We start from the raw sequence: 15,639 nt of genomic DNA, 5'->3' as shown, positions 1-15,639 counted from the left end.
TGAGATATATCCATTCTCTCAGAAGTTCATAAAAAGTACAAATTTCCTTTTCTCTTGTTACATAAGTGAGATGAAAAGTGACTTTGTCTTTCTTGGAACTTACAACTGATAAGGTATACAGACATACTTAGAGCCCTCAGAGTAGGGCGTGTGCCTTCCCAAAAGTTGCCTCCAGACTACTTGGGATTTGCGTAGAAAACGTATATGTTAACATAAAGTAGAGTGTGAACCCAAGGAAAATGATGACAAACATCGACAGCTGGCCAATCTTGCCCTTCTTTACTGTGTTTGCCTCAAATATAGTGTGTTTGTAAGAATGTGTGAAATACTTCTGAAAATAACAGTTATTCTCTATTTCAGTTTCAACAAGCAAAGGAACATACAGTTTACAGTCTTCTTCAGAAAGATCTAATCTATTGAAATTCAGAGGGGAACTTCAGCAAATTCCCAGTGAGAGTTGGATACCCAACTGATTGAAAACCTGGTAAATTTTGGAACATGGGCTTTTTGTTACCATTTTTTATCTTCATACGCTCAAGGTTATACTCATTTTATATCTTGATTTTTATTAATTTTATCTTCAAATTGTTCAAAAAATAATCAAACCAATGGTTGTAACACTGCGGTATGTGGTGTTACTATATTTCAGAAGGAAACTGATGACTATAATCTAAGAGCTACTCCAAAAGTAATGCCTCCTGTTTTACTATGTTTCCCCAGGATGTCAGAGTTGGATTTTGGTGGTGGCATGCAGGCTCTTGTTCATTACTGGCAAAAATGCATAGCTGACTATGTTGAAAAATAATTTTTTGTAGTTGAGAGTTTGCTCCACCAAGCAGTGCTATTCTGTGCTTTTACCTGTTGCAATTTTCATGGAAATAAACAGAAGGCATTACTTTTGGAGTTACTCGCATATATTTTTCCAACCAAGACGGAAAATAAAAGAAGCAATCTTTGCTGCCTGCCTCCCAGCAATGACAAGAAGACTCTCTAATCCTCCTCTTAATTTTGAGGAGATTCACACCATTAGAATACAATGAACATATTCTGTATGGAACATTCCCCATTAAGTAAGAACAAATATGAAAAGATCTTTATTCTTCAAATTTATTTCTATTATTTAACTCTAAGCCCTATCCTCGATATTTAATATACTGCAAGCTTATGAAATACCTACCAAGAGCTTCCCACTGCAGAAGTAAGAACTGTGATTGGAAGATAACAAATAATCACTCTGAAATGCCTTTTCTTCAATTTACTGTGTAGAAGGACTGTAGCAAATGTAATGAGCTTAAGATAAGTAACATCATAAAGGACGTCACAGATTTTCTCCTAAATCTTATCCTCCAGCACTATTCATAACAAGCCCAATTCTTCAAATTGTTTCCCTTAAAATAATTGTTCTTAAAGATGATAAGATTCTATGATATGATATCTACCAGAGTCATCAGTGATGGTTTTTCATATTTTTGACCCTCCTTGAAAGTAAAGCATTGTATAAACTGCAAATTATTTTGAATAACAAGACTGATAACAGGTAAAAAGTATTTAGAGACGTTGCAAGGTGTGTTTACAGAATTACATGGCATTTGCAGAAATGAGGGGAATTGCTTGCTTTAGACTTCCATAGTTAACTGTAACCTCTTTAAATTGAATTGCCATTTCTGCAGTAGCAGATGCAAGCAACCCCAAAGATGCTATCTATTCTCATTGGCCTAGAGGAAATCTAAGAAGCTGTCAGCTGTATTATCCTTCCACACTCTCCTCACTCTCCCCCTGCTTGTCTTCCATATTCTGATGACTGTTTATGAGCTCAGCTGTCATTCTTTGCACCAGGGAAAGATAGATGGGACACACCAACCCCAACCTAAGTGACCTTTGGATGTGACAAGATTTTTAGGTCAGTCCTGCTAAATGGAAACCTTGGTGTATCGAGGCTCGCCTGAGGGTGAAATTTCCAGTGAATTTATTATCTCCCAATGCCCTTTGGACTGCTTCCCACCATCAAACACCATGGCAGCACTCGGAACAGGAAGAAATACATTAACTGGAATCTGATCGTTTTAAAAGGTTACAGCTGCCCAAATATAATTTAATTTCATACTTGCCCTTTGAGGGTTTGGTGTATATTTTCATTTTATGACTGCAAATGATAAAGCTCTTAAGATTCCAGGCAATAAAAAGGAAAGGGGGGAGAAAGTATTTTAAGGGTTAGAAGTCTATTCAGTTCATAGTCAATGAGCAAAGTGACATATCAGCTTTTTTTTAATCTAACATTTCTTCACTTTTTATAGTATTCATTCCTTTCCACACTTGACCATGAACAACAATACCTCTTAGTGAAATCAAACCTGTAATGCCACCCATTGTGATATGAAAAGAACATTTGACGCGCAACCTACGTCCTACATACATTAAGGACCTGATTCAGAACAGCAGCTAAAGTGAACTGCAATGGAATTATGAATGTGAACTGATACAAAGAGAAATAATCAATCAGACTTAAAAATATGCTTAAATTTAAGCATAACACTTTAACTAAAAAGGCTTTGGCTCATTTTTTAATCTCTTCTTTAACTTTTTCTGTCTGAGCTCAGGTCATATGCACAAATTAAACTACCGATACCCATATAGTATGATAAAAGTCAGGGTGCCCACACTAATCTGGGGGTAACATTCAATTTAGTTAGTCTCATATCCATGCAATGGTAATAATCTAATGCAAGAATATATGGGGTATGGCATCCTGGTACAAAATACACAATGCTAGGAAATTATACTGCTTCTCTCTTTTTCCCTTCTGAAAGTGAAGCAAGCACCGCACACCCAAACGCAAGCTACCACATGAATATGACGGCCTTGCCTAGAGGCAGGAAGCGTGAAGTACTCACATCTTTCAATGCAGCCTCTGAAAACTGAGTTACAAAATGTGATGATTGTTTCCTTTCCACAAACTAACCACCGGAAAAACAGAAAAGCTATGGAAAGGAGAAAGATTCAGTGCAAATGTTGCGCATCTCATTTTCAAACCCTCCATAAGAAAATAATAGCTGTTGGCTTTCCAAATCCTTTTGGGCCTCTTTAAATAACTTTCCCAAATAATAAACACTGATACACACTGTCCAAGTTACTTTTGCCAACAATATATCATACTAGCATATAGGAAGAAGCATAGCTGCCATGATAAAGAGAGTAGGATGAGTAGAGTTGATTAGCCTAACAGGAACTGTATTCCAAAGCAGCTATTGGTGACACTACAGGACAGCAAGCTGAAAGTAAGTTATACATGTGTGACATGAGCAGTGCCAGGCAAAGAGGCAATGGGCACAGGAGGTTCCCTTCAAACACCAGAAATCCCTTCTTTGCTGTGTGGGTAATAGAATAGGGGCACAGGTTACCAGAGACATTGCAAAGACTCTGCCTTAGAGACCTTCAAAAGCTGCCTAGATGGGAACCCTGCTCCGGGAGTCCCAGATTGGGCAGAGGTTGGAGCAGATGGACCCAGGTGTCTCTGGCAACCTCAGCTCTTCTGGGATTCTGTGATACCACAAATTGCCTTCCAGTAAGCCCCAAGTCTGCAAATAAGTATCAGAATATTGAACAAATAGCATTATAGCACAGCTACCGTGAAGAAAGTAACAGCTACTTAAGGTCAGTTTAATTTACTACAAGTACAAAATGTGTCTATTAGTGTTTCAGAAGTCTAGGGTTTAACTGTAAAATCAACCTCAGAGATGGAATAGGACTTGAGTCATGCTCTTTTGCCAAATTCAACTAGATCCATTTGGTCCCTTTAATGAAATAAATATGCTGCTGTATTTTATGGTAATGGCCCAAAATACTTTAATAACACTATCACAAGCTGTAATGTTTTGGTGCATTAACAGAGAACACACTGTTATAATTTGTAAAGAGTATTTTGAGCCACGAAAGGGAAAAGAAAAATTAGGAAAAGAAGGAAGGGTTTTGTTGCCAGATGTTATTTTTATACTATACTGTGGAGAGAAGTGTAAATTGAAGAATAGATGCTTTGCCTTCGGAAGGGCAGTGGTGATGCTGGCCTAACTGTGCAGATGTCCTGGGGGACATGCTGCCTTCCACAGCACAGTATCTATGAGGATGCAGACAGGGATCTGCTTATCAGACCCCTGAGTGCATAGTGGGGGACAGGAACCGCCCCTCAAGACGCCCTACATTTCCAATGGATTAACCTCATTCCCTTGCACACAAACTGGCAGTCCTGAACCTGTTAGGGAGAAATTAATCCTGTACCTATAGGAGGGAGCTGAAAAAAGCCACACAACAACAGTCCCCAGACAGAATATGACTCCTTCCAAGTGCCTTGGACAGATGTTTTTTCTTTCTTCCTGTTCTTTTGAAATCAGTATTGTATCATTATCAAAGTTTCTCCCAGCTTAGAAACACACAGTGAATTTTTGTGCTTTTCTTTCCTGTACACCTGCTTTTTTTTTTATTTTGCTTTGTTTAATTTATATATTAGCTCAATTTATTTTTTAGTACAATTAGGAAAGACAATTCATGAAATGGCTTGTGCTGACAGACCTGAACTCTGTAATTCTAGAGTCTGTAAACTTCTGAGATGACTTAGCAAATTTCCAGTATGTTTCTGGCTCGGTAGGTTGTCTGTAACGTGACTGGCCTCTGTGGCTAACAGGTTTAGGTATGCAAATCCTGTAGTTTGCAATACTTTTCTCCTTCGCTATCAGTGAATGGACAGGAAAAGAAACAGACAATAGGTAAAAACAGCAAGCAAATGAATCAGTTCTGTAAAGTGGAAGCTAGTCTAGGAATTAGACACAAATTCAAGAGCTTCTGTGGTTTACAAACATAAAAGCTTGCCTTGTGGACCGCTAGGAGCTACAAACACTATTGACTCATAATTGTTGTTCAGATTGATCTTACAAAATTCACTGGAGGGAGAAACACTAAACATTTCTGAAAGAAGGAAAGGAATTTGAGGAAACTGAGCCTAAGTATTGGGGAAATAACTGCACTCTGACTTGACCTCAGGAACAGATTTACACTATCCAGGCACACAAGAACAAATAGATTCAACACTGAAAGTTACATCTCCAAATACTGCGGTGTCTGCTACAGAAATAAGTTCAGTTGTTGACTTCAGAAAGAAAACAATCGGAACAAGTATCTTGACCTATGTGTTCTGTTGTCTAATGCATAGATCCACAGTTTACAGTAACTAGCTATTTGACAAATTCAAACTGTGCCTAGTACTAACTTCCATCCTTAAGAGATGCTGAAATATCCTCACTGGTAACTGCTAGCCATGGAAAGGAATCAGACGCGAGAAAAACAACGTAAGAGTCCAAGAACTTTTAATGGACTGCACCATTGTTCTTGTTTGCAATTTATCAGAGATAATCTCTGTATAAATTTACTATGCTGTATGTTTCTATCCCATTCTGCCTTGTCAATTTGAAATGACCTAAAACTTCAGAGAAAAAAGAGCCATCACAGATGAGTTAGAAGGAAGACATAAATCTGGATTCTTACACGCTTATATGTTATACCAATCTGCACCTAACACCACACAGTGCCGTAAGATCTAGGTACATAAAAAGCAAGCAAGATTTCAAGTGATAACTTTTTCCTGTGTTAACTGTTAGGATGCATAAAATGTAGTTTGCTGATTTGTGGACACAAAGGAGTGAGTTAGCTTTCTGTAACTCTGTTTTTCTCACTGTTGCTATTTGTTATCGGTAGCATTATTCTACAAGCTTTGAAGAGTGTGCATGTGAGTGATCTGCGATTTTCCTGTCTGTTTGTCTGTCACAAGGTTCTGCTGAGACACTGCAAATACACACAGTTAGCAAAGCTCAGTGTGAACACAAAAAGTCCAAAAATATCCAGAAAAAATTTATTAGTCTGAGTGCAGCTTTCATGTTTCATAGGAGGCCTAAAAAGCCCCCAGTTTGTGGTTTCAGAGCAAGTACCCCCAGCCAGCCAAACCCCACTCAGTGTGGCTTTGCGTTCCTCCCCCTGCACAGACAGTTTGCTCAGGATTATACAATCTTATTTGCATGATTATATAATCTTCTTTTCAGCAACATCCCTCTGAAGAGCAAACAACATAATAGGAAAACCAGTAGTGTAAGCCAACTGTTTCAAAACCCAGTGTCTGGAATGTGCAAAGGGCACAAAGTAGAAAAAAAAAATAAATGTTTTTTTGGTTTTGTTTTGAGATTTTTAATCCGGACCTTTCCAGGGAGAATTAAGTCAAAAAGAATGCTAGCCACCACTGAACGCTGCACTCAGTAAAACACAAATACTTCACAAGTTTGTTCTGTTGTCATTGTGTGGTCACAGTTTTTAGGTTATCCCAAGGTATATAAACGAAGGTGGCTATTCCCTCTTTCTCAACAGAAGTTACTTTGGGGCACTATGAGACACTTCTCAGCTTTTTCCCTGGTCTAAGACTCTGGCCGTCAGGTGTTGTTGCCTTTGCTGCTATTCTGCCACAGGTTTTGTACTGCAGCTTGTTGAGCTCAGATCACTAACAACATCACTCCAACCCACCAAAGTCCTAGTTATTTCACATGGAAGAATAAATGAAGCTTTTGCTGATCTACATGCCTCCATTCCTTGAGCTTTTCTCCTTTCAAATACTTCAGATGTTGTCCTAGACAGGACGCTGTGTAAGTGAAAACTCATATTCCAGTGTGCAGACACACTCCTCTGCAGGGTGCTAAAACTACTTATGATGTCACTTCAGCAATATTCATCTAAAATTAATGCCTTATAAATAATCAAGGAGTAATCTGCTTCTGTCTGTCAGTCTAACCCCAAAAAGAAAGAAGTGTAACGATTTTAAAAGAGAAAAGAAATTAAGGATGACCTGACCTTGCAAGTATGCTTGCCAGACAGTTACGCACGCTTTCTTGCCTGACCTATTTTTCCCTGCTCACACCACAGAGACATTTCAAACAAATGGCCAGCAATTTAGGCTGCTTAAAACAGAGGAGTTGCTACCCAAACACTACAGTTGGGCATCTTAATGCCTTTGCCAGGTTTCCAAAAGTTTTTAGACTCTCTTTTCAAGTTGAAACAGAGCTCTATTTATCAGTCCACAAAGGACTATATCAAATGTCACATTTTTCTACTGTTTTCCAGAAATTATTGTATTGGGTAGTTATCACGGCCTAATATTTTATTGTGGATCACAGGGTGTGAATGGACTGTGTGAAGAAGTATACTGAATACATACATCTAATACACACTGTAGACATATTAGATGTTTTAGTTATAACACAAACATAAGGAATAACTTACAGTTAATGAAAGTATTTATAGCTTAAGTAAGCCTTCTTACAGCCTAAATTTCAATGCTGGAATACTTTCAACCTGATTTTGAAAGCTGCTCAAAACTATTGCCTGTTAAATTCCCATCGGATTTAGAGAACATCTGCTTCCCACTAGGAGAATCAGTCTGTACCAATTTTCAAGATGGTAATCACATCACCTGTAGTATGAGCTATTTAGTACCTGTGATTTTCAGCCCTTTTGGTTTGAGACCTCCACAATCTTCTTAGAAGAGTCAAGGACCAATGTATCATGACATAAAAGCCTATTTACAACAGGTTAACTTTTCTCAGTCACTTTTCAGACCCATTAAAATTATTTAATGGCCCCCTAGCAGAAAAATACTGAATTATACTATTATGAGACATTTAAGGTCACTGCAAGAAAAAGGTATGGAAATGGCCATCTTTTTGCCAATTCATAGAGTCAAGGAGATAAAAGAAAGCTTGAAGCAGAGAAAGACAAAAGAAATGACCCCCCACCCCCAAGGGATAAGGAGAAAGAAAAATAGAATAAATGCACACACATTGAAGATGAGGCAAAGGGATGGGGTTCTGCATGCAGAGCCTTAGATGGAAAGAGACAGCAACAGGAATCTGAAGGCTAGTAAATATGAAATAACATGGAAAAGACATTGCTTGTGCTATTTCCATTGTCCAAATGTCAAACTCCTTCTGGGAAGCCAGAGTGGGGTAGAGCTGGGGAGGAGGAGTAATAGCTTTATGAGCATCTTGTAACAGGTTCTTCCTAAAGGGGATTTCTTGAAAACTGCTGGGCTCTGATGCTAGCCCATATGCGCTCAGGAAAGTCAGAGAAAACGCTGGCTGCACTTTTTCCAGGCCCATTTGCATATGTTCTTTAGTATGCAGAATGTCTCTGTATGTAATTGAATTGTTGTTTTTGCCTCTATTAATACATATGCAAATGAGTCACTACTGCAGCTGTGCTGTATTAATCATATGTGTGCTTCTGTCTGTCTGCCCTGCAGGCTCAGGGTCGAAGGGAGGGGGAAGAGGGAATTCAGTCTCTAACCTACAAGAAAACTCACTCATGCAGACAGAGGTCTGCTAGCAAACAGCAGGCCTGAGTTACAACTGGAAGGAAGACACGCTGGTCATTTTTCAGTCTTTTTCATATTTCATAGATATGGATGGAATCTGAAAGTTATGCAGAAAGGACTGTTAATCTAGATAAAATGAATAAGCCATCACAGCTAATTCTTTCCCCTGGAGGGTTGGGGAGGGAGTTAAAATCTGACAGCCCACAGAGTAGTCATGATATTGTTTTACCATGTGTACTTACTGCCTGTAAGTGTTCACTGTGCATATCTTCAGACACATGCACACAGTAAATGACAAAGCCTTTACAGAGTCTTCACATATAAGGGCTTTTCCAAAAGTAATGCTTCCCATTTTATTATGTAGCCACACGACAGAGTTGGATGTTGGTGGTAGGGCAACAGAGGTTGAACCTTCCCATCAACATTCTGTTACACTTTGTTGCTGTGTGACACATGGCAGCAGAGGGGCAGTCTGACAAAATCACATCTGACACAGAAGTGAGGATGAAGCAAACATGTGGCACTGAAAATTCCTCCACGTGGAAAAAATGACACCCACTGACATCCAGTGATGCTTGCTGAATTTTTCCAGAAACCAAACGGTGAATGTGAGCACAGTGAGCTGGTGGGTGGTGCATTTCAGCAGTGGCAACAGCCACAGTGTGTCTCCTCTACTAGTGCAAATTTTTCATGAGCGTGGCATGGAGGCTCTTGTTGATCGCTGGCAAAAAATGCACAACTAATGGTAGTGACTGTGTTGCAAAACACTGTTTTGTAGCTGAGAATTTGGTCTACCAAATAGCGTTATTGTGCTCTTTGTATCTGTTGTAGCTTCCACGGAAATGAAGATTTCCATGGAAATAAATTGGGCACATTACTTTCAGAACAAACTATGTATATTCTGTCATAATGATTGTATTTAAGAAACCGGTTGGAGTCTGACGTGATCAAGCTTTTCATTCAAATCCATTTTGACAGAATACATTGACTTTTCCTTTTGTAAAATTTAGGTATGTATCAAAGGCAAGTATGGAGTACATTTTTTCTACCATGAAGACTACTTATTTGAGCTGGTATGCTCTGCAGTTAATACTGCAATCTATCATAGTTCCTAGCTCTGAGTAAGTACCCTAAGGGTGAGGACTAGTTGCATCCTGGTGTTGTGAGTCGTGCCTTTGAGTTAACTGGGAGGAACTTTCCCATTTAAAAGCACAGGGATTCCTCATAAATACTCACTGACTATCACTAGCTCCTCAACCCAAACCTCAGTTATACATCTTAACAAATATTTTATAATCATTACTAAGACTTAATTTAAAAAAATCTTGGAAAGTTCTAATTCTTCAACACAACTTTCCCCACAACCACACAGAGAATCTTCAACCAGTTTAGATGGCTGTAGCCTCGCTTATACCAGGAGCACTACGTTCCATTTCTCTGCCTGAAGAACTGAAAGCTGGTCTTCAGTAATCTCTTTTCTAAATGGCCATTTGATTATTTATTTGAAGAACAAGAGGCAAATATCTTGTGGGCCACATATTCACTTACGAAGTCAGAAACAAACTGAGGACAGAAGTTGGGAGTATAGAATCTACATGAATGCAACAATTTTAAAAACTATTTAAATTGGACATTCAACAAAAACGTATACAAAATATCTTGTTTTACTATTCCTATTATTATCATTGTTTGTGATGGCCATCTAGAAACAGCACAGCAATACAGTGAACTAATGGCAGATGGACGATTGCCATCTTTTGGTTATGCTAATGAGAAATAGCGCTTTTCATGTACTTAGCTGTTTTTTTTTTTTCCCCAGATGTGGGTGCTCACAGTGAAAATTGAATTCAACTTTTTTATGCTTAAGTGGATTGCATGAGTTTTATATTATTGTAATTAAACTCTACACTAATGATTCATTCCCTACAAATTAAGCCAGAGTCCTACTAATGAAAACAGGTAAAGTAGAAAAGCAAACACCGAAAGAATGCTGAAAAACTTACAAGGTGTTTAAAGTTAGACACTGCCCAGGTAATAGAAGGAATAACTTTGCAGCGATAAAAAAGTGGTTTACCTTTTCATAGACAAAAGACTGAATTAAAGTAATAGCCAAAAAAGATCACGAATGTGGACTGCAGAGTAAATGAATAATGGATAAAGTACTGCCAACTCTTTGCTACATTTAGCAGGGACAGTAGTGGGACATCAGCCCTTTTTTCTCTACCAGAAATTATTCATATGGTCCTGGGAAACCTGCTCTGTGTGTCCCTGATTCAGCAGGGGTTGGACTAGATGGCCTCCAGAGGTCTGCTGAACTTCAGCCATTCTGTGGTTTTCTGATAGGTCACTTCAGCTCTGGTAAGTTGGCTCCCCAACATAAGGAAGGAATCAAGCTTTCAGTATTCAGATGTATCACTACAGTGTTTATAAAGCTTTTTTTTCCAGGGTTTTCTTTTACATATTTGAGTTCTTGTAATACGAGAAGGTCACGCTTAATCTGGCCAAAACTGGTTACATCTACAAATTATATTAAGAAATCAGAAAGAGATACGCAAAACAGAAAATAAATGTGTTTGACAATTAGTGCATGAAAATACACTGCCATCTCTTTAAAGCAAGAGGGGAAGTTCTACCATCAGCAATATTTCAAATGAAACTTAAGGAGATAGTTCAGTGAAATAATCTGAACTGGCAAGTGGAGAAATGTAGCTCATCCCCGCAGTGGTGCAGAAACCAAAAGGCAGCTAGCCTGGAAGAAAAAAAAATGGTATCTGACTGAGCAGGCAGTCTTTGCGCTTCATTTTTGTTTCATAGGTAACAGATGTTTTATGTAATACTCATATGACCACTGGAACAGTCTATCTTCCGATCATTCACCATATACTTGTTAAATAGCTCTATCATTTCTGTTTACTTCAAGTGAACACAGATATCAAAGACAATTATGTAGCCTTTAAGATACCTAGAGGTAATTTTTTTTAAAGAAAAATTTAGAAAGCGTCACCTAAATAACATCAAGATAAACAACTGTGAGAAGTACACAAATTTCAAATAGATTTAATTTTTTCTGAAAATGTGGTCCAGACTATTTATGCTCAATTCCACTGAAATTCTGTCCTTGGTATGCGCATCTCCCCATACCATTGAAAAGAATTTTGTAGCAAAAGAAAAAAAAAAAAAGAATCTGAAGTCTTTACATAGCAAAGAAAAAGCAGGGCAAAAATCTTGGCAGAACTATTTGCATAAGGTTTAAATCTGATCATCATCATCATCATTCAAAGTAGTATGAAGAATCAATTGGGATTCTTCAGAATTGAGACCCAGTTAAATACCTTTACACCAGTAAACTGACACAAGATTTCTATTTAATCATAGAATCACAGAAGGGCTTGCATTGGAAGGGACCTTAAAGACCATCTAATTCCAGCCTCCCTGCAATGGCAGGCACGCCCTCCATTAGATCAGGTTGCCAAGGGCACACCTATCCTGACTTTGAATACCTTCAGGAATGGGACATCTATAGCTTCTCTGGGAAGCCTGTTCCTGTGCCTCATCACCCTCATAGTGAAGAATTCCTTCTTTCTATATAATCTAGAAATACCTCTTTTTAATTTAAAACCATTACATTGTGTCCTGTTACTTCATTCCCCGATAGATTCCCTCATCTTTCTTGTAGGCCTCCTTTATCCAAGTAAAGACAGCTGTGGTCACAATCTTGACCACAACTCCCAGTAATCAAAATTTTAAGTCTGTTTCATGCTAAGATGAAGAAGGAAAAAAGTTTGGATGCAGGCACTCTGAACTTTTTGGGGTGTATTTCTGAAGAGCAGGAGATTAAAGAAAGTCTGTACTGGATCAAGTTGCTCTATTCTTAATGAACACAAAATACCTGTACAGTAACACTACACTGGCAGTTGTCAGAATACAACCAGCATTATCTTTCAGTACAGTACACATAGTATTTGTATGACTGTCCACTGATCTGTTGCTCTCGATCAAGCTAAAAATCTGGGAGATGTGAACTGTTTGCACACCCTCTATTGCATACTCCTCTCAATTTTTAGATCAGGCTATCAGGTCCCATATTTTGTAATGCTTGGAAAGCACTGAGGAGCTATTTTTCTTAGAAAAAAGAGCCCACATCAGATATAATTTTACACTGAATTTTCTTAGACTTCTGGAAATGTCTGTTCATACTGAGTTTGCTCAATAAGTGGTATTAATCAATTCGGTACCAACTTTATATTTACTTTGTGTAAAACTTGTCACATGGCCTCTATGCTTTTAGCTATAAATTTGATCACTGAGACAGGGAAATTTAATTCCCTCATCTGCTGAACCACATAAAAAAACATCATGTTTAGATAAGGCATACAGGAGATCTTTCAATTTGTCAGCCTCATTCAGTTTTATTTTATATCAACTTGTACAAAATCACTACACTGCATCACTCCTTAGGAACAAAGCCATATGGAATTTACAGGGGGGCAAATCAGCATCAGAAACCCACCTGCTAACCAACAGGAATTTTACTACAATTAAAGTATCCTTTAAAATGACACTTCACAAAGTTTGGGACTGAACTTCATCATTGAAAAGCTAAAAACCTTTTTTTCCCCCCCCCCCCAAAAAAAAAAATTGTGTCATTAAATGTTGGAATAAATGAATGTGATGGGCTGACAGTCAGTCTTTATCATGAAGATACTCAAACATGCATCACATTAATTGCAGCTTCTCCAACATGGCTCCATCCATCTCCTCCTTTCTTAACACCTAACAATGTAAGTTTTAGCTTCCATTCTTACAGAGTCATTAGGCTCTCTACGGATACTGGAAATGAATGTAATCACGTATGGCTAATTGTGGCAGGTATCAGATGACAGAATCTGTATACCCCAGCGAGGTCTCAAAGGCAGGGAGAGAAATGGAGGGCTTCAGATTACAAACCTGTCAGTGGGAATCAACAGGGCATTTCAAAATGAGGCATTACATTTTAACTGACAAAGGGTACCTTTGCCACAGGAAAACAATCAGATGTTAGCTGTCCTTCTAAAAATACACTCTGCATTTCATTTATAAGGAGAAAATTCAATTTTGACAACCAGGAATAGAAAAGTACTTCCTGTTCATTCTGCAGTTTGCTACTAAAGCCATGCTCTGACTTAAAATTCTCTAATGAAATAGCAGAGGTATGTTTATTATCACCATACAAATGAACAAGAAAAATTCCTTGGTTTTGTCTCCACTAAGATATCGCCATGTACCAAGTTTTGCTGGGAGCAACAAAACGCTTATTGTGCCAGGTTCTTTGATCTCTTCTAAAAACTACTGCTTTTAGTATACAAAACATGAAAAGTAAGAGATAGGGAGGATAAATAAAAAAAAAGAAAAGAAGGAACACTGTGTTTTTCTGACCTTCTACTCTCAGATGACCAGAGGACAAAGTGTTTGTAGGGAACACTATGATTATATATAATATACATGAATTTGTAAAGCAAGAAGAGTTCCTCTTGGAAAGAGACTGTAATGCCTACACATTCACTCATACTACTTATAGGTGGCTTTGGATCAGTTATTCACGACAAACATACTGAAGGAACAATCACCAAAAACCAAAACTGAATTTGAACAGAATTTGGAAAGCACAATGCTTTTAGGCCAGCAGCTACGTTCTGCATCAGGAAGGTTTCTCAAATGAGGTCAAAATAATCTTCACGATTTTCCCTCAGATTCAGTTCCACTCATGTTAGAAAGCGTGAAAGTCCATTCTGAATGTTTTATTGTAAAATCTTTCTCAAAATATATCTAGTCTATCTAACTCTTTCAAATCGCACCAGAAATGAAGAAGCACGTCTAATTTCTATTAGGTTAGAAATATGAGTGGATTAATTTTTATATTCACAACCCTAAAGATTAAGCATGAAAGAATCTACAATTAGTACGTTGAACCTCTCAGCCTGCCTAGCTACCAAACTTTCCCTCCAATTCCAGACTAAATAACATGTAGTAAAAAAACCACAGGTTAATTTGGTCAATACTTTCCTTTTAATAGTCTCATTTACACAGAAACACAAAGCCTCTGATGTTTTCAAATTCTTCATCACCTAAACTCATCTTAAGATATTTATAAAGTCAGTAACATTTGCACACAGCAAACTTTTTATAAGGAAACTATTACTGTGATAAAGCTCATTTTATTCAGAATGCTTCAGCCTGCCACATGCAGAGATACAGCCCAAAGCTGGTCCTGAAATGAAATTATACGATCCTCCAAACATACTGGATCACTGATGCATTCTTTTAGGAGTAGACTGAATGACTGTATAAATGAGGAGAATTAGACTATGCTGTTTTTTCTCATTCCTAGCTAGCTCCATTTTTTGTTTTCATTTTTTCCTTCTTCCTTCAATATGTGTGTTCATGTGTGTTTGGCTATTATAAGCATATTGTCAATACTGACGTTACTCCTCAAAATTCATCTCAAAGGGTTGACTTTTATGGCTCCCATGATTCTTAAGCCGCCTACAGTATTTGTAACTCACAGAATCAGAAGCTAACACACAGACAGTGTAGCTTTTCATACAAAGGCACAATAGGAATGAATGTATTAACCTCTGTGGTGCATGGAATGTGTCAGCTTACACACTGGCAGCTATTTCTGTGAAACTCTGTTAACTTCCGCTGCCAGTGTTAAAATAAAATAAAATCTTCCCCAGAATTATGTCCCGTGCTCTCACATGCTGGTCGAACAACTAAAATATCTGATATCATAGAGAATCTTCTTTATACTGATCTGGCCAAACTGAGTTTGAGAAGGCATTTTACATGCACTGTTTATAAATGTAGAGCATTTCCTAGTAGGTATAAAGCTCTGTGTTTCATGTGACTTGGCAAATAATCGTAAGTAGGGAAACAAATTAGCAATTGAGAGTTGCGTTTTTTGTTTTGTTTTTATAAATGAGTGTCAATCAGAACTGTGCAGGACTAAAGATGATTTGAATCCTGATTTCATTGAGTCTCCAATTTTGACTACGATCGTCCTACAGGCAAAGCAGATGTGCAGAGATGGACATCAAATTTTCTCAGTTCCAAGAGTTTGATGAGGGTAGGAAGGCTGATAACAAACAGCTGAGGAATATCTGCACCACTGAGGCACATGGACAGCACACTAATATCTCCAAAATTTAGAGCAATATTGGGAGGTATGAATCCTATACATCCAGACAACATAGTTTAAAAAA

At 38.0% G+C, this 15,639-nt stretch overlaps 1 protein-coding gene across 1 annotated transcript in view; it reads right to left on the bottom strand.

Moving 5' to 3' along the window:
- The window catches only part of LOC100539388 (transcription factor SOX-5), a 68,972-nt gene extending 53,344 nt beyond the window's left edge, over nucleotides 1–15,628 (bottom strand). The window contains exon 1 of the mRNA XM_019611512.2: nucleotides 15,443–15,628. Within this exon, the coding sequence (XP_019467057.2) occupies nucleotides 15,443–15,628 (186 nt within the window). The remainder of the gene's footprint in view (nucleotides 1–15,442) is intronic.
- Between the last annotated feature and the right edge of the window lie 11 nt (nucleotides 15,629–15,639).

The sequence above is a fragment of the Meleagris gallopavo genome, chromosome 1, assembly GCF_000146605.3.
Source record: "Meleagris gallopavo isolate NT-WF06-2002-E0010 breed Aviagen turkey brand Nicholas breeding stock chromosome 1, Turkey_5.1, whole genome shotgun sequence".
Taxonomy (NCBI): domain Eukaryota; kingdom Metazoa; phylum Chordata; class Aves; order Galliformes; family Phasianidae; genus Meleagris; species Meleagris gallopavo.
The sequence above is the reverse complement of the archived record's forward strand: the minus strand, read 5'-3'. Positions and strand labels throughout refer to the sequence as shown.